Raw genomic sequence first — 22,351 nt, forward strand, 5'->3', positions numbered from 1 at the left:
TCAATGTGCCAGTGTTTACTGCAATGGTCTGTGCTATGAATGGGTCCGTTTTCTGCTTTCATGTCCGGTAAGAAAATAAACTATATACCTAAACACAAAGCAGTTGAACCGCATAGATTATTGGGAGAGTCCGTGTTTTTTCCTTCGGTGATACCCATCTCTAATAAATACAACACAGTATTCTTGACAATAGAAAGGGAAGTGATTTATTTGTCTGTTTTAGTCTTATATTGTAGAACGTATAAATCTTATTTTCCTTTAGCTCTCAAAAGAAGCAAACAGATCTTGTTTAAAATGTTTAATGAATAAATAATACATGACACATTATGCATATTTCTTGATATTTGACCCAAGCATCAAAGCCTTATATTGCATTTACAAAGAGCTATAACATAACAGAACCCATGTTACATAGGCTATACATTTCATTTAGCTGGATGTCTTGAATGCAGATACCAACATCACCATAGTCATTGCTTAATATTTGAGCTGTACTCTATTAAAGTAAGTCATTGTTTTGGGATATACCTCTACTTAAGTTTCATGGTCCACAAATAAACGTGTGTGCGTGTTTTCGGCGGAAAGTCTTCTTCTGTATTCAGAATACTCAGACGGCCATGTTAGCGATGACGGCCCGGGTGAACTCGTCACTGGAAGCGTAGCCTCCGAGGTCGCCTGTGCGCACCTGTTGTAAAACACAAGAACCATGTGTTACAAACACACACATGCACAGTAACAGCTGCGCAACACTTGTCCTCACATTCTAAAATACTCCCTTTAATATGGCTGCACAATTAAAGCAGTTCATCAGTGCTGAAGACAGATGCGCGTGTATGTATATCCATTGCAAATAGACAGTGTTCTATGAAGACATTCCCGTGCAGTGTCGCCAAGACAGTTTGCTGCATAGCAGCAGATCTAAGGTCAGTTGAACCGTTGCGACCATTATACAGTGATTAATGGTCAGTAAAGCAGACATCATTCACTATAACAGTAAAAAACAACAATGTAGCTATTAGTCAAGCAGTTTGTTTCAGTCTGGTTTATTATTGCATGGAAACATTGTCAGTTTTATTTTGGGCCACGTACCAGTCTGAAACCCAACTATAATGTTCTTAGCTTTGAACCCGAACAGATTCTTCAAGCCAATTCCGACATTCTTCTATGAAACATGTACGACATCTCTACGACAATGTATGCAATCAGAGTAGGAATGAATGTTGAATTAGTATGTTAATTTGTAAAACTAAAATTTAGCAGCCAACATTGGATTATTTTCAAAATTGGGTACGTACACATGTACATCGATAACATATATGCCAATAATTATAACTAGGATCGTTAAAGGTTCAGTGTTATTCACTTTACCAGGAATGTATTTTGGCTAAATTAAATAAATACTTTGTATTTGTTAATTCTGTTATATTTTTCCCACTTTGATTTTCCAGGTTACACCTAAAGATTAAACAAGTGATTCTTAATACTTTCCATCGGAAGCATTGTGAAAGGTTTCACTGAACCAAATAATTTTCTCCTTTGGATGAGTTTTTGGGATAATCACTCATGGTCAAAGATAAATGTCCTTATTTCCACCATGGATTTGTTACATCTCAAGTTCAACCCCATATTTCAAAGAAATCAAACGTGCTGTGGCATACTTAGAATAAACCTTTGACAGCTAAAGTCAAATGAGATCCCAGAATGCATTGCTGCGAGTTTAATCTGTTTTGGAAAAAGACCTGGGCCCAGTTTTTTTTTTTTTTAATTGGGATAAAATTGATCCGGATTTGGAAATCCAATGTTTTGCTATCCTACTTTGTACTTTTATGCCAGTTTTTAAATGAACATTGGATCGGATCACTGTGATCCAAATACCAAATTTAAGGATAACCAACTGAATCCAACCTTCGGATGGGATCAGGATAATACTGTTTTTTAGGATCAAATTGATCCCAAACCGAGTTCAAAGTTTTGAAAAACCCAAAGGCCAGGTTTGACCAGATCAAATACAAGATCGGATTACATGATCTGATCTTCGTTCTGAATCCCACTTTTGCTTTGAAAAAAACATTTGTTGATCCAATCCATGATCCTAAATCCCACTGGATTACTTTTGAAAAACTGGGCCAAAGATAAAGAGAAAATAAGATTAAACCTGTATACAAATAACACCTTGAAGGAATATTTCAACAATGAAGCAAAAAATGAGGACAGAAAAACATTTACATCAAATTATAAAAATAAAATAAAAAGTCAAAAGTAACAAATCATTTGCAATCAATCTTTTGTGACACAGTAGAGCACTAGATTTCATCCGGGAGAAAGCTAATGAAATCGAAATGTAAATGAGTGTTAGACCCAGGGATTAAAGTGAAAAAAAATCTTCTGACTGAAATTTTATTCGCGCTACACCCAAGTCACGTGCAGTGTGTGAAACATGTTCCAGGTTAGGTTACTTGACACCTGCTTAAGAAATACAAATGTATAAGACGTCAGCACCAAATGCAGCCATCACGTTTAAATGCTCGACCAATACTGTTTTACAGGAGGAGGATTTTAAACAGCTGTTCTTTTGCATCTATTGCAATTTTTTTGTTGTCTTTTCAAATAGACTCTAAGATTTTTTTTTTGCAAAGCTTGTCTCATATTTTACTCTCTAAAAAAGGCTTGCCATCGTTCCCCGTTTCCGTCAGCCATGCCCATCTCCATTTATTTTTTTGTGTTTTATCAATATCCGATACATCAGAGCCGTCAATCATTATAAGGGAGTTCATACTAGCTTAACTTTCGCTCTGACACTCAACACTAACACAACAAAGAGACGTAAGATGTGGCGCGAAAATGGTGTGTATATATATACATTTGTATATAATATATTTAATATATATTTAATATATAATCGGGATGTACATTAAAATGCTTGTGTTTTCAGTCAATTTTAACGGTAGACCTTTTAAATACTCACTATATAATTTGACAATTTTACCGGCGTTGACGTATGACGACATAATACACGCGTGTATTATGTCCATGTTTATGGCAAGCCGAGTGTGCCACAATTCGACTTCAATTAAACGCGTTCTGAAACGCCAGCACGCGTGCCCAGAACGCGTTCCGGCGTTTCAGCGCGCGCGCCCAGCGTTTCAGCGCGCGCGCCCAGAACGCGTTCTGGCATTTCAGCGCGCGCACCAAGAACGCGTTCCGGCATTTCTGCGCGCGCGCTCAGAACGCATATTAGCATATTAACAGCACGCGTGCTGTTAATATGCTAATGCGCTCCTCCCCTCAATTTTCTCAGCCAATAGATTTGAGCCGTTTTCACCCAATCATATGCTAGGGCAAACACACAGACAACATCAGTCGAGACCAGGGCCCCGTTTCCCGATAACGATGGATCCACGCTCGTACGATCATTCTCACGATGGATCTTGCGATCCATCGTCAATTTCTTTGGAGCGTTTCCCGAAACTCCTCTTAACGTGAACGCGCATTCGCTGCACTCACGACGTCGTAGGATTGTAACTGTCTACTGACACGGTGCTGAAATGGGCTCCGTAGGAGGGGGAGACGCAGGAATGTCGCAGGAAAATTGTGTTAAAAAGGGTTAAAATATATCCCCATCAAGGACAACAGCAGAGTAGCCTACGAAAAAAATAGACTGCAATTATATGAATGCTAAAGACATTAAAACACAATTGATTAGGCTTAAACCGACATATATCAGTCCTAATCCTGAATGCACTGTGCGTTTCACGGCATTTTCCCCCCTTAAATAATTCCTCTTCACACCTGTGAATAACCCGGGAGAGGTCCATGATGAGGAATACAACGAAGCCCACCGTCTGGCCCGGTGCATCGTTGAGCGCACGATCGGGAGGTGGAAGTTACGCTTTAGATGCCTTCACAAGTCAGGCGGAGGGCTCCAGTTTTCTCCGGCCAAGTCATGCGCCGTGATATGTGTGACGGCTATGTTGCACAACATTGCAGCTAAGGGTGGGGTGGCATTGCTTGAACCGGAGGACGTTGAGGACGATGACGATGACGATGATGAGGAAGATCGGTGTGAGGACGGCCTCCCTCATAACTACGCGGCTGGTTTTCATGCGCGTCGAATAGTGATTGAGACTTTTTTTTAACCCCCTCCACCCTCCCTCATGTCACTAAACATTCCCGTCAACGTGACCAATCCCCACCATATCCCAGCCTTTTGCCTGCTCCTTTGCTTGTTTTTTATAAAAAAAATTATTTCTTTATTTTCTTATTTTTTTAAATTTCTTTTATTTCGTTATTATTATTTTTTTTTAATTTGTTTAATTTAATTTATTTTTTACATTATTTTATGCTACGTTTTATGAGTAGCCTATGTCAGTCTGCACAAATCCCCCCACTTTCTCTCACACATTTTGAGTGCCCTGCCTGCGCAAACATTTTCTGGACTGTCCCGTTTTATTTTGGCCATTTTAACATCTTTATTAATAAATAAATTAATAATCTTTATTAATTACCAAACTAAGAACATAAAGGCGCAATACGTTTTAATAAAACGCATCCAATAGACGGAATGTCCGATGGTGTCGCCACTGAGGCTATAGCTGACGATGCTCTTAGCGTCCTACGAGCACCCCTGGAGTACTCGTTAGCTACGAGCGTTTTCAAGACGTTCGTTCCCCACGATGCTTTCGGGAAACGCGGTGAAAACTCTACGATGCCCTTTCGACGCACTTCACGATCCACTTAGGCTAACGATGCTTTCGGGAAACGGGGCCCAGAGCTCTTCTTTCGCGAATCAGTTTCTCTCACTCCTAATCAGGAGATTGTCGGCAGGTGCTGGTTGGACCGGGACCGCAGTGTATAGAGCCTGCCCAGACAGGCTTCTCCCTCCTCCCGGCATTTGATTTCTGCTGTTTGTTTGTAACACATGGACTAATGTTCACTTAATAACAATATAGTAATAACATACTAACTAACTAATATAAATATATGATTAATATATTCCTCACCATGACCTGACGTGTAGACACTGTGAAAAAGAAATAGGAAAAAGGTGACCAAAACGTTTCACTAAATTAAAGGCTATGAGTGAGTTTGTAGGTGAGTTACAAATGTATCAAGAGTAGAGGCCAGTTTAATGTGAAAAGGGATGGTTAAATGGTAAATGTTGTGAATATTTTGGGGGCAATTTTGGCTGCAATATTTTCTGCATTTATATAGGCTATACACCAACTATTTATGTAATGTGACAGGAGCAGGATGGAAGTCTTCCTAAAGGGCTTGGTCTGTTGGGTACCAATACCTACCAGTTGGTTACCAATAGTATCAGTTGTAGTAGTATCTATCTCCTCACCTCCCTATAATATATATACATATATATATATATATATATATATATATATATATATATAGTTTTTTCTATCTGTCTCATTCCAACTGATGAAGTGAATTATACCTCGTCTTATAGGCTACTACCACGTACAGGCTAAAACCTGCAACTGCATGTTAATACTTCAGACGGACTTATTTACTTCTAATGGAATTTTAACTCTAACTTCTGAACTCTTTTATTGTTTTTATTGTACTCAGAAGACGAATAAGCTGACTCATGTAATGCTGTAATAAACAAAATGTAATAAACGATACCAGAGGCGTCGTCAGCCCCTTTTTACTGGGGCACGTGCCCCAGTAAAAGTCTCCAGTGCCCCAGTAAAATTCCATTGATCATTATTAAATTCATCTGCAGAAGCGCCGCTCTCGCTATGGAATCGGCAGGATTCATCAAGTGCATCTCCTGCTGCCTCTGGAGTCTTCAGTCGAGCCTGCCTCTTACCAGCCAATCAAAAAACGAAAGGGGCTACATAAAAGCCAATCAGAAAATACCCCTACTGTATCTGGGTAAGATTTAACGCAACAACCAATGAAAAAAATCAGTTATTTACGGATTCGTCCACGTGACTCTTCTGAATGTTTCAGTGGTAAAGTGTGTAAAGTATGACCAAGTGTTTCTTTCTGTTCAATAGTCTAGATAGAACTTTATCAATCCCCTGTAGGAGAAATTTGTTAATAAAACAATAATGGTAAAAAAAATAAGGAATCTCCCACTTCCGGCTTCCATGAAAGAGAACCATACTAATTCACACAATAGCGTTGATGCAAATCTAGCATTAAAGGTTAATTTAAGGAAGTTCTCTCCAGTCACGCTGAAACTAGTTTGCTAGTACTGGTGGTGGTGAGTGAGGTCCCCCCTATCAATGTAAAGCGTCTTTGAGTGTCTAGGACAAAGCGCTATATAAATTCAATGCATTATTATAGTAGTAGCGCTTTAATTTGCAGCATAAGAGAATTCTGAGAAATCTGAATGCTGACAAAATTCTCAGAATTCTGACACTGCAATTTATTTGCACGCTATGACTAGTGAACTACTTTAAAAAAAAAAACTCGACACTGCGACCAGGCGACAAATGACTGGGGAGAACCTTCTTAAATGAACCTTTAATGCTGGATTTAATTATCAGAATTCGGATTTTATCCAAGTATTCTGACTTTATTATCAGAATGCTGAATTTTATCTCACAATTCAGAGTTAATTAGCCTATTCGATTTCTGAATTAAAATTCTTGTGATGAATAATCTACATTTGTACAGTCGATGTGCAGCACTTTAATTCCTGTCAACTTTGTTTTCTAACACCAGCATTTCCACAACTATGCTCATGTTCGTGACTGCTATACAAAACCATTTATAGTGCATCTATTTTTCTGCTGGGTAGTGATAGTCGCCCTAAATGCAGCTTTAATTTGGGCTCTGATTCTGAATAAATGCCGCTGCTGAACTGTGTGAATAAATAAAGGGAACTGAAATCGAAAGAAGACGTGTGGTTTTGATGTACCGTGAATTCCAGCTGAAAGTGGAACATTGCTGCCATCAGGGGAAATTAATGTAACCTAGGCATATTGTAAGTAGCTTTCAATTCCTTGTTTTTTTGTTGATCATGTTTCGTTGGAAACCACGGGAGCTGGAAACAGCCCAGAGTAAGTCATCTCCTTTTTTAACGTTACAACAAATTCACAACTTGTTTGACACAAACAATGACAACTTGATTGCTGTTAAAGAATGTTGCCCATATAATTAGCACCAGTTTTTCAATACTGAGCGTCTGTAGCCTGTAGTTTTATAGCACACACACACACACACACACACACACACACACACCATGCGTGCACGCACACACGCGGAAAATTAATAATGAATGAAAAATTGTCTGTATTCAAAACTTGAAGTTTTAGTGGACAAAAACTTCCTTAACACAAAAAAGGAAATTATGGATATACAGGGTGTTTTTAACATACTGGATCCAACAATGTTCCCAACACTGACACAGATAATTCAGATCATTGCACTCACAATTCCTGTAAACAGTTGTAGTTGTGAGCGATCTTTCAGTGTGTCGAGAAGGCTCCACACCTGGCTTAGGTCCACCATGGGGCAAGGAAGGCTTCACCAACTTTCTCTTTTGTCCATTGAAAAGGAGCAACTATGCAAAGTGAGTCAAAGCCACGTTATTGACCGCTTTGCCACCATGAAGGCGCGGCGATACAGCTTAATAGTGAAAGAATTATCATTTAAAAAGGCTCTATGCAGTAGTGTATGGACTTATTTAGTTTAATTTACGAGCTTTGATGGTTCTATAACATTTTCCAGGTTGATTGGTGGCAATGAGCCACCTCACCTTAAGTCAGAAATTCTATTAGTTTTAAACCTTGTTTCTTGCCTTTTTAGTACATGTCGTTCTGGCAAAATTATGCTGTTTCCACACAGCTTCTAAATAAATATAGATGTGTAGACTTCTCCTGATAAAGAGGTGAAGGTCATAAAGAGACTTTTTGTTTATTTGTCAGTTACCTTATTTGTAAATCTTTGAGATGTGTATGTGTTTAAATAAATATAATTGTACGGTACTCATGAATCCATCTTTGCGTCTTTACCTTTACCAGTGCTTTAATATAGCCTACAGTATGACAGTGACAATGATTTTGAAGCTCGTACATAACCTTCTGTATCAATCTATTTCATATTGTGCACACGTAAAAAAAAAAATGTTGGCAGTTGGGGGCCTGTGCCCCAGTAAAACTCTAGGTCTAGCAACGCCCCTGAACGATACGCTATAAATAAAAGTATTTTTTAATTATGTTATCATAGTTGCCACGGCACTTACCATACACAATGTTCGGTCAAGTAGCTTAGATAGTGTATAGTCAAAGTGTATGTACTTGTAGTGTTCACCACCTCCACATTAACCACCTAATTTGAAACATCTTAACATCTTTCGACTTTAAGAACGACACAACAGAAAAGATTCGCGAAAGAAGAGCTATGGTCTCGACTGATGTTGTCTGTGTGTTTGCCCTAGCATATGATTAGGTGAAAACGGCTCAAATCTATTGGCTGAGAAAATTGAGGGGAGGAGCGAATTAGCATATTAACAGCACGCGTGCTGTTAATATGCTAATATGCGTTCTGAGCGCGCGCGCAGAAATGCCGGAACTATATGGCAAGCCGAGTGTGCCACAATTCGACTTCAATTAAACGCGTTCTGAAACGCCAGCACGCGTGCCCAGAACGCGTTTTGGTTTTCCAAAACGCGTTCCGGCGTTTCAGCGCGCGCGCCCAGAACGCGTTCCGGCGTTTCAGCGCGCGCGCTCAGAACGCGTTTGGGCATTTCAGCGCGCGCGCCAAGAACGCGTTCCGGCATTTCTGCGCGCGCGCTCAGAACGCATATTAGCATATTAACAGCACGCGTGCTGTTAATATGCTAATGCGTTCCTCCCCTCAATTTTCTCAGCCAATAGATTTGAGCCGTTTTCACCCAATCATATGCTAGGGCAAACACACAGACAACATCAGTCGAGACCAGAGCTCTTCTTTCGCGAATCTTTTCTGTTGTGTCGTTCTTAAAGTCGAAAGATGTTAAGATGTTTCAAATTAGGTGGTTAATGTGGAGGTGGTGAACACTACAAGTACATACACTTTGACTATACACTATCTAAGCTACTTGACCGAACATTGTGTATGGTAAGTGCCGTGGTAACTATGATAACATCATTAAAAAATACTTTTATTTATAGCGTATCGTTTATTACATTTATTTATTACAGCATTACATGAGTCAGCTTATTCGTCTTCTGAGTACAATAAAAACAATAAAAGAGTTCAGAAGTTAGAGTTAAAATTCCATTAGAAGTAAATAAGTCCGTCTGAAGTATTAACATGCAGTTGCAGGTTTTAGCCTGTACGTGGTAGTAGCCTATAAGACGAGGTATAATTCACTTCATCAGTTGGAATGAGACAGATAGAAAAAACTATATATATATATATATATATATATATATATATATATATATATATATATATATCTATATATATATATATATATAATATAGGGAGGTGAGGAGATAGATACTACTACAACTGATACTATTGGTAACCAACTGGTAGGTATTGGTACCCAACAGACCAAGCCCTTTAGGAAGACTTCCATCCTGCTCCTGTCACATTACATAAATAGTTGGTGTATAGCCTATATAAATGCAGAAAATATTGCAGCCAAAATTGCCCCCAAAATATTCACAACATTTACCATTTAACCATCCCTTTTCACATTAAACTGGCCTCTACTCTTGATACATTTGTAACTCACCTACAAACTCACTCATAGCCTTTAATTTAGTGAAACGTTTTGGTCACCTTTTTCCTATTTCTTTTTCACAGTGTCTACACGTCAGGTCATGGTGAGGAATATATTAATCATATATGTATATTAGTTAGTTAGTATGTTATTACTATATTGTTATTAAGTGAACATCAGTCCATGTGTTACAAACAAACAGCAGAAATCAAATGCCGGGAGGAGGGAGAAGCCTGTCTGGGCAGGCTCTATACACTGCGGTCCCGGTCCAACCAGCACCTGCCGACAATCTCCTGATTAGGAGTGAGAGAAACTGATTCGCGAAAGAAGAGCTCTGGGCCCCGTTTCCCGATAACGATGGATCTTCGCTCGTACGATCATTCTCCCGATGGATCTTGCGATCCATCGATAATTTCTTTGGAGCGTTTCCCGAAACTCCTCTTAACGTGAACGCGCATTCGCTGCACTCACGACGTCGTAGGATTGTAACTGTCTACTGACACGGTGCTTAAATGGGCTCTGTAGGAGGGGGAGACGCAGGAATGTCGCAGGAAAATTGTGTTAAAAAGGGTTAAAATATATCCCCATCAAGGACAACAGCAGAGTAGCCTACGAAAAAAATAGACTGCAATTATATGAATGCTAAAGACATTAAAACACAATTGATTAGGCTTAAACCGACATATATCAGTCCTAATCCTGAATGCACTGTGCGTTTCACGGCATTTTCCCCCCTGAAATAATTCCTTATGACAAAAAATTAAAAATAGCTTGTGTGACAACTACATTTATCTTAATGGGCTGATTTCTGAAACATGCTTTGCGCAGCAAAGAGAGCCGACTTAATCTGATTCCGCATAAGGGTTTCCTTGATTGATAATTTGATTGGCTATAAAAGCCCCTCCGGAAATAGGGTAAGGTATGTATTGATGAGGAATACAACGAAGCCCACCGTCTGGCCCGGTGCATCGTTGAGCGCACGATCGGGAGGTGGAAGTTGCGCTTTAGATGCCTTCACAAGTCAGGCGGAGGGCTCCAGTTTTCGCCGGCCAAGTCATGCGCCGTGATATGTGTGACGGCTATGTTGCACAACATTGCAGCTAAGGCTGGGGTGGCATTGCTTGAACCGGAGGACGCTGAGGACGATGACGACGAGGAAGATCGGTGTGAGGACGGCCTCCCTCATAACTACGCGGCTGGTTTTCATGCGCGTCGAAGAGTGATTGAGACTTTTTTTTAACCCCCTCCACCCTCCCACATGTCACTAAACATTCCCGTCAACGTGACCAATCCCCACCATATCCCAGCCTTTTGCCTGCTCCTTTGCTTGTTTTTTATAATTTATTTTATTTCTTTATTTTAAATTTTTTTAATTGTATTTTATTTTGTACATTATTTTATGCTACGTTTTATGAGTAGCCTATGTCAGTCTGCACAAATCCCCCCACTTTCTCTCACACATTTTGAGTGCCCTGCCTGCGCAAACATTTTCTGGACTGTCCCGTTTTATTTTGGCCATTTTAACATCTTTATTAATAAATTAATTAATAATCTTTATTAATTACCAAACTAAGAACATAAAGGCGCAATGCGTTTTACTAAAACGCATCCAATAGACGGAATGTCCGATGGTGTCGCCACTGAGGCTATAGCTGACGATTCTCTTAGAGTCCTACGAGTACCTACGAGCACCCCTGGAGTACTCGTTAGCTACGAGCGTTTTCAAGACGTTCGTTCCCCACGATGCTTTCGGGAAACGCGGTGAAAACTCTACGATGCCCTTTCGACGCACTTCACGATCCACTTAGGCTAACGACACTTTCGGGAAACGGGGCCCTGGTCTCTACTGATGTTGTCTGTGTGTTTGCCCTAGCATATGATTGGGTGAAAACGGCTCAAATCTATTGGCTGAGAAAATTGAGGGGAGGAGCGCATTAGCATATTAACAGCACGCGTGCTGTTAATATGCTAATATGCGTTCTGAGCGCGCGCGCAGAAATGCCGGAACGCGTTCTTGGCGCGCGCGCTGAAATGCCAGAACGCGTTCTGGGCGCGCGCGCTGAAACGCTGGGCGCGCGCGCTGAAACGCCGGAACGCGTTCTGGGCGCGCGCGCTGAAACGCCGGAACGCGTTTTGGAAAACCAAAACGCGTTCTGGCCACGCGTGCTGGCGTTTCAGAACGCGTTTAATTGAAGTCGAATTGTGGCACACTCGGCTTGCCATAGAACTATGGCAAGCCGAGTGTGCCACAATTCGACAGCCGAGTGTGCCACAATTCGACGCATATTAGCATATTAACAGCACGCGTGCTGTTAATATGCTAATGCGTTCCTCCCCTCAATTTTCTCAGCCAATAGATTTGAGCCGTTTTCACCCAATCATATGCTAGGGCAAACACACAGACAACATCAGTCGAGACCAGAGCTCTTCTTTAGCGAATCTTTTCTGTTGTGTCGTTCTTAAAGTCTAAAGATGTTAAGATGTTTCAAATTAGGTGGTTAATGTGGAGGTGGTGAACACTACAAGTACATACACTTTGACTATACACTATCTAAGCTACTTGACCGAACATTGTGTATGGTAAGTGCCGTGGTAACTATGATAACATCATTAAAAAATACTTTTATTTATAGCGTATCGTTTATTACATTTATTTATTACAGCATTACATGAGTCAGCTTATTCGTCTTCTGAGTACAATAAAAACAATAAAAGAGTTCAGAAGTTAGAGTTAAAATTCCATTAGAAGTAAATAAGTCCGTCTGAAGTATTAACATGCAGTTGCAGGTTTTAGCCTGTACGTGGTAGTAGCCTATAAGACGAGGTATAATTCACTTCATCAGTTGGAATGAGACAGATAGAAAAAACTATATATATATATATATATATATATATATATATATATATATATATAGGGAGGTGAGGAGATAGATACTACTACAACTGATACTATTGGTAACCAACTGGTAGGTATTGGTACCCAACAGACCAAGCCCTTTAGGAAGACTTCCATCCTGCTCCTGTCACATTACATAAATAGTTGGTGTATAGCCTATATAAATGCAGAAAATATTGCAGCCAAAATTGCCCCCAAAATATTCACACCATTTAACCATCCCTTTTCACATTAAACTGGCCTCTACTCTTGATACATTTGTAACTCACCTACAAACTCACTCATAGCCTTTAATTTAGTGAAACGTTTTGGTCACCTTTTTCCTATTTCTTTTTCACAGTGTTTACACGTCAGGTCGTGGTGAGGAATATATTAATCATATATGTATATTAGTTAGTTAGTATGTTATTACTATATTGTTATTAAGTGAACATCAGTCCATGTGTTACAAACAAACAGCAGAAATCAAATGCCGGGAGGAGGGAGAAGCCTGTCTGGGCAGGCTCTATACACTGCGGTCCCGGTCCAACCAGCACCTGCCGACAATCTCCTGATTAGGAGTGAGAGAAACTGATTCGCGAAAGAAGAGCTCTGGGCCCCGTTTCCCGATAACGATGGATCTTCGCTCGTACGATCATTCTCCCGATGGATCTTGCGATCCATCGATAATTTCTTTGGAGCGTTTCCCGAAACTCCTCTTAACGTGAACGCGCATTCGCTGCACTCACGACGTCGTAGGATTGTAACTGTCTACTGACACGGTGCTTAAATGGGCTCTGTAGGAGGGGGAGACGCAGGAATGTCGCAGGAAAATTGTGTTAAAAAGGGTTAAAATATATCCCAATCAAGGACAACAGCAGAGTAGCCTACGAAAAAAATAGACTGCAATTATATGAATGCTAAAGACATTAAAACACAATTGATTAGGCTTAAACCGACATATATCAGTCCTAATCCTGAATGCACTGTGCGTTTCACGGCATTTTCCCCCCTGAAATAATTCCATATGACAAAAAATTAAAAATAGCTTGTGTGACAACTACATTTATCTTAATGGGCTGATTTCTGAAACATGCTTTGCGCAGCAAAGAGAGCCGACTTAATCTGATTTCCTTGATTGATAATTTGATTGGCTATAAAAGCCCCTCCGGAAATAGGGTAAGGTATGTATTGATGAGGAATACAACGAAGCCCACCGTCTGGCCCGGTGCATCGTTGAGCGCACGATCGGGAGGTGGAAGTTGCGCTTTAGATGCCTTCACAAGTCAGGCGGAGGGCTCCAGTTTTCGCCGGCCAAGTCATGCGCCGTGATATGTGTGACGGCTATGTTGCACAACATTGCAGCTAAGGCTGGGGTGGCATTGCTTGAACCGGAGGACGCTGAGGACGATGACGACGAGGAAGATCGGTGTGAGGACGGCCTCCCTCATAACTACGCGGCTGGTTTTCATGCGCGTCGAAGAGTGATTGAGACTTTTTTTTAACCCCCTCCACCCTCCCACATGTCACTAAACATTCCCGTCAACGTGACCAATCCCCACCATATCCCAGCCTTTTGCCTGCTCCTTTGCTTGTTTTTTATAATTTATTTTATTTCTTTATTTTTAATTTTTTTAATTGTATTTTATTTTGTACATTATTTTATGCTACGTTTTATGAGTAGCCTATGTCAGTCTGCACAAATCCCCCCACTTTCTCTCACACATTTTGAGTGCCCTGCCTGCGCAAACATTTTCTGGACTGTCCCGTTTTATTTTGGCCATTTTAACATCTTTATTAATAAATTAATTAATAATCTTTATTAATTACCAAACTAAGAACATAAAGGCGCAATGCGTTTTACTAAAACGCATCCAATAGACGGAATGTCCGATGGTGTCGCCACTGAGGCTATAGCTGACGATTCTCTTAGAGTCCTACGAGTACCTACGAGCACCCCTGGAGTACTCGTTAGCAACGAGCGTTTTCAAGACGTTCGTTCCCCACGATGCTTTCGGGAAACGCGGTGAAAACTCTACGATGCCCTTTCGACGCACTTCACGATCCACTTAGGCTAACGACGCTTTCGGGAAACGGGGCCCTGGTCTCTACTGATGTTGTCTGTGTGTTTGCCCTAGCATATGATTGGGTGAAAACGGCTCAAATCTATTGGCTGAGAAAATTGAGGGGAGGAGCGCATTAGCATATTAACAGCACGCGTGCTGTTAATATGCTAATATGCGTTCTGAGCGCGCGCGCAGAAATGCCGGAACGCGTTCTTGGCGCGCGCGCTGAAATGCCAGAACGCGTTCTGGGCGCGCGCGCTGAAACGCTGGGCGCGCGCGCTGAAACGCCGGAACGCGTTCTGGGCGCGCGCGCTGAAACGCCGGAACGCGTTTTGGAAAACCAAAACGCGTTCTGGCCACGCGTGCTGGCGTTTCAGAACGCGTTTAATTGAAGTCGAATTGTGGCACACTCGGCTTGCCATACGGAACGCGTTCTTGGCGCGCGCGCTGAAATGCCAGAACGCGTTCTGGGCGCGCGCGCTGAAACGCTGGGCGTGCGCGCTGAAACGCCGGAACGCGTTTTGGGCGCGCGCGCTGAAACGCCGGAACGCGTTCTGGAAAACCAAAACGCGTTCTGGGCACGCGTGCTGGCGTTTCAGAACGCGTTTAATTGAAGTCGAATTGTGGCACACTCGGCTTGCCATACATGTTCGAAACTGCATACTACCGTACTGCCGACTACATACTGCGCGGTATGTACTGTATACTGCATACTGAATGTGGGATTCAGTATGCAGTATACAGCAGACCGACTGCACCGCAGTATACAGTATGCAAGTTTCCCAGAATGCATTTCGCGGCAGCGGTAGCGGTAAAGCTGCTAAAAGCTGTTTTAATTCTCGCTTCAGTGCTGTTAATACATCACTTTCTTAAGTTTTAATATTTTTTTATGCGAGAAAGTACCTATTTAGATCCTTAATATGCGATTAGTTTATCCAAATGACGCCTGTTTGTAAATTTGTCCCGACGTTATCGGAGATGTGAAGTGGCCTCTGTGAACTCCAAATGACGGAAATCCGTCGTAGCGACGGAGAACTTTAATCCATGTAGACCACACACAAGCAGCAGATGTTTTTAGTAATCCAATAACAAACCATTAAACAGGGAGTTGGAGTTATTTGTTTTACAGTTAATGTTTTACCGTCATACACGTTTTAACATTATGGTAGAACTTTCACTCAAACATTTAACATAAAAAGGGGGGGAGAGCACATCGGGTGTGAAGCTTCTCAGTGGCGAGGGCGGAAACGCAGGTTATCCACTACGGCATGCACAAAGTCCCCAGTGGTGCAATAACCGCCAAGGTCCCTCGTCCTCACCTGAGACAGCAGCACGCACACGCACACGCACACGCACACGCACACGCACACAGGTTCGAGGAAGGGAGAGTAAAGGAGAGCGGAAAAGGTAGGGCACTTCAAACAACTTCCAGGCAGAATCTCTCTCTTGCTCCTAATCTATTTTAACAGTCCATTGGGCAAATTTTACCTCAATATGAATGGGTATTTTATTTATATTGGAATAACGGCATTTTAAACTTTAATGCTGAGGCTGACTGGAGTGATTCTAAATGTGATAATTGCTGATTTACATTTAACTTAAGCCCTTTAGTTGTGGGTCCACACCCATCATGTCCTATCCAGATGAACAAAAGGGACTCAAGGCCTGACTTGGGGCCTGATACTGATTTTAGTCACTTCTGTTATTGAAAAAATGTCTCCCATGTCTAGAGATAAGCTTACTTCCCCGCTCAATACATAAATGTCTCATGCAAAGCCTTTTCATTATATTAGGGAAGGAAATGTCAAATTTTTGTTTTGTTTAGTATTTGACAGTTGGTTAATGGATTAGGTATTGACAGGTGAACGGAGCATACAAAAACAAACAGCCGGGTTCCGAGACAATGGCCATTCACATCAGCATGCGAGAGACATGCGTGTTGCAGATGTATTATGATATTTTATCCATATTGCCTAGGTCTACATGCATCCCACCTTCACTTAAGTTATGAAGATAAAACAGTGAAAAAAAAAAAAGTTGATTCGATTTTATGTTTCAGCAATGTTAGTAGTGACTGAAGATACTGAAAAAGAGTTTAGTTTGATAAGGAAAAATGCAGTTTAGGTAAAGACTTAAAAAAAAAATGTTTTTAAAAAGGGACACTGTAAAAATTACTCCCATCTAGTTGTACAATTGTATATTGCATTCAAACTAATAGTGCTCGCTTGTTCAAAACTACTGTGGGCAGTATGTGCCAAGAAGCTGTGTCATGACATCCAATACTACCTCATCGAGTCATTCGAGTGATGATGAGGTTCGTTATTTCAAACAGATTTCAAACTGCATTGAATCATTAGTGCAAGCTAATGATGTATGAGTAATTACTCCTCGAGCAAGATAGTGAATTATTTCAGTCATCATTCATGCTGGCTCAGAGTGAAAACGCGTTTGCATTTCCTGTACCACGTAGTGCTTTTTGTCCCTCTCGGCAGTTCATAGACCGGAAGAACATGGAAGCCTTCATGAAGCTTACCCGTCCTATGTAACTACGTATTAATTATTCTTCGCTCAGGAGGATAAGTGAGATTTTTGGCAGAGATAATTTTACACCAATGAGGGCTTATTTATGAATGAATACGTTGATTTGAGGTAATAAATGGCATTAGAGATGCGGGGACACAAGTGAAGTCTTTTGTGGTTCAGCAGTAAAATAAGTTATACAAGCCTGCCGTTAGTTAGGTTAAATCCAAACGGGATTCTTGTGTCTGGGACTATTGGTGTAAATATGATCAAAACTAATGGATCTATCAAAACATTTGTTCATCGGATTAGTTTCAAACCAATGACCCATTTATATAGAAGACGAGGAAGAAGATGACGAGGCAGGAGAAGAAGAGGAGGAAGAAAGGTTTCCCAAGTCAGCTGTCGTGCTGCTGACAATTTCTAAAATCCAATGTGCCAACCATACCAAAGCAGGAGGCAGACACTGTTCCTAGAGGTCATGCTGGTAGGGTTAGTTCATCAAGACATTGGCTCCGGCGCCAGAATGATCCGGCATAGATTAAAAGCCCACAAAGTCTTACCTTGCCCTGCTTGATGACCTTCTTCACAGCGTCCGACACCATCTGGGAGTGATATTCCAGACTGCAAGAAAAGGCAGCCCGTTAAGATTAAGCCATCTCGTACCCGTGGCTAATAAAGGGCACACTTAAAAAGGTGGGCATGTTCAATGCCTGGATAGCCCCAGTGGGTAGGTCCTATGCTATGCGAGTGCTTTTTTGACCGTTTAAGTACAAAAAATGACTTACTTCAGGTGCTTGAGCATGTTGGCAGCGCTAAGCAGCATGGCGGTGGGGTTGGCGATGTTCCTGCCTACCGCCTGGGCGAAAGGGTGACGGGCACCCTGGCACAAAGACGAAGGAGGAGGATATGAGACAAGGACAGTCAACCAAACAATTGCGGGAGCTATAGCCAGCTCAGACTATTCATTGCTTGGGGTTCTCATATTGTTAATATGGAAATCATTGACCTTTAATAATAATACCTTTTGGATAAATATTCAAAGATATTAGATATCCCAATATCTTACTGACACAATATAATATGACACTGTCGGCAAATGAAAGCATGAATATTCTGCTGAAAAGGCAACAACCAAAATTGTAACAAACAAAATAAGCAAAAACAAAGGGTGTTGGAAGCGAATAGACAATCGATTTACTTTACCATCCAAGCTACATAGAGAAGACTAAATCCTGGGCAAAGCCATTATGTAATCAATAATATGAGCTCTTGAAAGTACTTGACAACAAAGCTAAATAACATTAAATTAAAAATGTCCAAAAACCTACGGTCTCAAAGACGGCATACTCTGCGCTGTAGCTCTCGCCGGGTACCACACCAGCCCCTCCTACCAGGCCTGCTGCCAGGTTGTCAATGATGTTACCATACAGGTTGGGCATCACCAGCACATCAAACTGGTAGGGGTTCTGCACAAGCTGCAAAAACAAAACATCAACCCCAAATGTCACAATATGACTAGACAAATCCTTACTTCATCTATAAAAGGATGCATCATCAATTGTATATCATAGAAAATGTAGCGTTGTTATAATTACATCTTGTAAGCAGATGTAGTGCTGAACATACCTGCATGCAAGCGTTGTCAATGATGATAGTCTCATATTTGATTTTAGGATACAGTTCTGCAATTTCAGCACAGCACTGCAGAAAGAGGCCATCAGCTAATTTCCTGAAATGAAATGATGTATGCACAACTTTAAATGTGCTCCAACTTTGTTCAAAAGGTGACTTAATCTCATGGAAATGAGAATTCAATTAAAATATACTGACATGATGTTGGCCTTGTGCACAGCCGTAACCTTGCTCCTTCCCTTCTTGGTGGCGTAGTCAAACGCAAACTTAGCGATCCGCCGAGACTTCACTCTGGTGATGATCTTCAGACACTCGATAACCCCAGGGACGCTCTAAATAGTAAAAACAGGCAATTAAAAAATAAATAAAAAAATCCCCCCTGGTTAAGGATTGATGAATGGAATCACATTTGCAGAGATAAATGCATGATATCTTCTATCGGTCAGCTCTTCTACCTCGTGTTCCAGGGAGCTGTACTCCCCCTCCGTCTGCTCACGGATGATAACCAGGTCCAGGTTGTTGTGGCGCGTGTTGTAGCCTGGCAGGCTGTTCACATGCACGACGTTGGCGAATAGGTCCAATTTACGACTGGACGTGGACAGAGGGGAGAGTTACCGGAACAGAACAGACCAACCAAAGACAGCCAGACGGCATGAACATAATCCCTCGCATCCACAACATAAGGCTACAATTACCGTAGTCTCATCTCATAGGAAGCAAGTTCTCCTTTGTACTCCATTGGTGTGTGAATTTTGCCTAGGAATACACAGAAAGGACAAGTGAACATTTCATCAAATGGCCATTTAACCAGGGTCTTTGACAAGGTGACGCTAAATACTAACGGTGCACCGTCGCGCGGCAACCGCCCTGATAACCGCCTCGCTGCCAGAGGGTTCAGCGCGACGGTGTGAAGGGCAAGGCGTTTTCAAAAGCGGCCGGGTGGCTGACGCCGACAGTTTAAACACGGGGGAAGCTGAGCGGTAGGGCAAAAATCTGTGCACGTTCACGTGGGCGGCAACCGCTTCCTGGTCCAACAGCCCTTTTTTTTACCGCCTCCCCTCTGCCGCCCTTCCCTCATTTAAATAAATGGAGGCGGCGAGTTGACGCGCGGCGGTGTGAAACCTGCTTAAAGTCTAGTACAGAGATCTACTCTTTTGTTGACAATAGCTTGAGGGAATTATAGGAATGAAATAGAAACCCAATGAGAGTACAATTGATTAATACTTTTTAAACATGATGGTAAGTGGAGGGCAGAAAACAACAAGGTACCTTTCATGGCCACCTTGTTGGTCTTCATGGAGGTCAGCACTTGCTCAAGCTTCTCCTCGCTGGCCATGTTCTGTACTTCACTCAGATGGAACTCCTCAAATTCCACTGGAACATCTCCTGCCTGAGGATTGAGATATGGTCAATTTTATTACATCAACTTAAAATTCGTTTTAAGTTATGATACCAAATTTAAACTTGGGTGAAAATGATACCTTGAACACATCTTTGACGGCGGTCATCAGCTCAGGTCCCACACCGTCACCTGGCACCATGGTGACCTTGAAGGTGGCATCAGCCCGAGCGGGGGATGTTTCTGGGGCACAAAGACCTGCGGATACACTGAGAGGTCTCAGGGGCATCTGCTGCCACCTGGGGCCAGCCAGACCCTGATGACAAGAAACAGGAGGACCGATTCAGTGTCAGACAAACCTTGGTATTTTGCATCCATCGGGTGTATAATACATATATTTAAGTGGTATGTTCAATTTCCTGTGCGTGTGTCTGTGTGTGTGTGTGTAATCACAGCAGATGTAATGCATCTCGATTTTGCAGCCATTAATACCACCATTAAATCACCGTGGCTGTCACAAAAAACAGTAGCTGTTTAAAACCATTAGACATATCAAAATCAGGGTGATTAATTCGGATAAACATAGATGAGGATAACATGATAGTTCAATCATTTAGCCAATCTGCTTCTACTGACTCGAACAAGACGCGAACTAGACAATAAGCCAATTAATAGCTGTTATATCATGTTATATCATACAAATACAATTCCGTGGAAAAAGGGTTAATTTGTTTGCTGTCATCTGCGTCACTTTTGACATGCAGTTAATTTCTCCCTCTTCAATAAGCAATTGTATGCTAGGGGCTCAGGAGTTAAACACTCGTGTATCCTGTCGTTTTCTTCTATATTTACCAGTATCGTCCTCCTACAATGGTAATCACAGTAAGATAATCAATTCAGATGTCTTTACAACATAGATCATGCGTGTAAGCATCATGAAACACTCACCTTGACCAATGTTAACAAACTCCCTCTCAAGGCGGCGGCCATCGTTACGGATAAATGCAGCAAGTGAAGGTGACGTGAGGAAGAATCTTCTTCGTTGGTGTATTACTCGAAATATCACAGTGAACATCCTACTATATCATCAGCGGCACATAGTGGAATGCATTGGTGTTGCACTTTTTTAAAAAAACGGTAGTGTTTAGTGTGAGATTACTATATGCGCAGAGCAACCCACAATTTTGCAAAACACGGCAATCCTTCAAAAAAAAAGATCCATAAAGTACTATTGAAAAATCCAGCAAGTTTACATATTGTTCCTAATTGATTAGTACAAATGTACAAAATGCATTGGATGTGTGGTTTTCGTAACATTGGTAAATAAGTATAGTGGTGGCATAAAAGGGATTAATTCAAATATATTTTAAGCTAATATTAATGGCTGTGTGTCTAGGGTTGGTGATATTATTGATGTCAATTCCAGAAATAACCATTGTAAAAATTCTAAGTTGTAATGAGATCTGCGCACATGCGCTCTCCCTCACAACTAGTTATGGATTCAATGATTAATTTCCTTGATTCAGTTCGCTTCGGTCAGTTCGCCAAGAAGAGTCGTTCAGGTTCGGTCGTTCATTCGTTCGTTTGTTTGTTTGTTCGTTCAGTCTAGTTTCCGGTAGCGGTGAATCGAATCATGGAATGCACGGTTCTCAGGTGAGTCAGTCAGACTCAGCTCCTCCCTCGTTCTCATTCTCAAATGATCATGGGAGTCTGTCATCAATCAACACAACATTACAACTTTAACCAAATGCAGCAGGATTGGTGGTATAGTTGATAAGACTTGATTTAGCAATGATGGTGGGGGTCAGGGTTCGGTTGTGATTCCATCTCTGTGGGGGTCTCTAAAAAAACAAGTAAATATGTAAGGGATAATGTATAACGCTGTGATCACGGCTGTGTGTGCATATGAATGCTGTCAAGAAAAGTGGACTTTTTGCAACTGATTCACGTCTTTCGTATCCAGTGACGGACTGGGAACCAAAAAAGGCCCTGGCATTTGCACTCTGCAGCCAAAATCAATAGATCATCAGAGCCAGCCGCTCCATAATAAAAACATGTGTAACCGTCATGCATTTAACAAAGTACAAAGGAGCTTGCTCTTCTCCGCAACCCTGTCATCCGAATCCAAGTTCATAAGGACCTCTGTGATGGCGACAGAGTATAGCTTCCAACTTCCAACAACCCCAAACACGCAGACGCGGTCTAGCCTACTCGATTCGGTCTTGAAATTCCCAGAA

General features: G+C 41.5%; 1 protein-coding gene across 2 annotated transcripts; it reads right to left on the reverse strand.

Annotated features, from left to right (window-relative positions):
- Positions 1-283: 283 nt before the first annotated feature.
- idh3b (isocitrate dehydrogenase (NAD(+)) 3 non-catalytic subunit beta) lies at positions 284-21,164 on the reverse strand. 2 transcript variants are annotated; one of them, XM_030375125.1, is made up of 11 exons: positions 21,063-21,164; positions 20,257-20,430; positions 20,045-20,165; positions 19,471-19,531; positions 19,231-19,363; positions 18,974-19,107; positions 18,770-18,872; positions 18,472-18,618; positions 17,929-18,023; positions 17,704-17,764; positions 284-685 (listed from the first exon to the last, which is right to left on the reverse strand). In XM_030375125.1, the coding sequence occupies exons 1-11, from the start codon at positions 21,102-21,104 to the stop codon at positions 608-610; spliced, it is 1,149 nt and encodes a 382-aa protein (XP_030230985.1). In that variant the 5' UTR covers positions 21,105-21,164; the 3' UTR covers positions 284-607. The 2 variants fall into 2 exon arrangements, with proteins under 2 accessions (XP_030230985.1, XP_030230984.1); XM_030375124.1 differs by lacking the exon at positions 284-685 and adding an exon at positions 15,642-15,939.
- Positions 21,165-22,351: the final 1,187 nt, after the last annotated feature.

This window comes from Gadus morhua, chromosome 13 (assembly GCF_902167405.1).
Source record: "Gadus morhua chromosome 13, gadMor3.0, whole genome shotgun sequence".
In the NCBI taxonomy this organism is placed as follows: Eukaryota; Metazoa; Chordata; class Actinopteri; order Gadiformes; family Gadidae; genus Gadus; species Gadus morhua.

Coding starts and splice junctions, on each gene's coding strand:
- idh3b (XM_030375124.1), bottom strand. CDS start 21,104: ATGGCCGCCGCCTTGAGAGGGAGTTTGTTAACATTGGTCAAG. Junction 18,619..18,769: donor TTGACAACGCTTGCATGCAG/GTATGTTCAGCA, acceptor TTGTTTTTGCAG/CTTGTGCAGAACCCCTACCA. Junction 18,024..18,471: donor AGTATGCCGTCTTTGAGACC/GTAGGTTTTTGG, acceptor TCTTTGTGCCAG/GGTGCCCGTCACCCTTTCGC.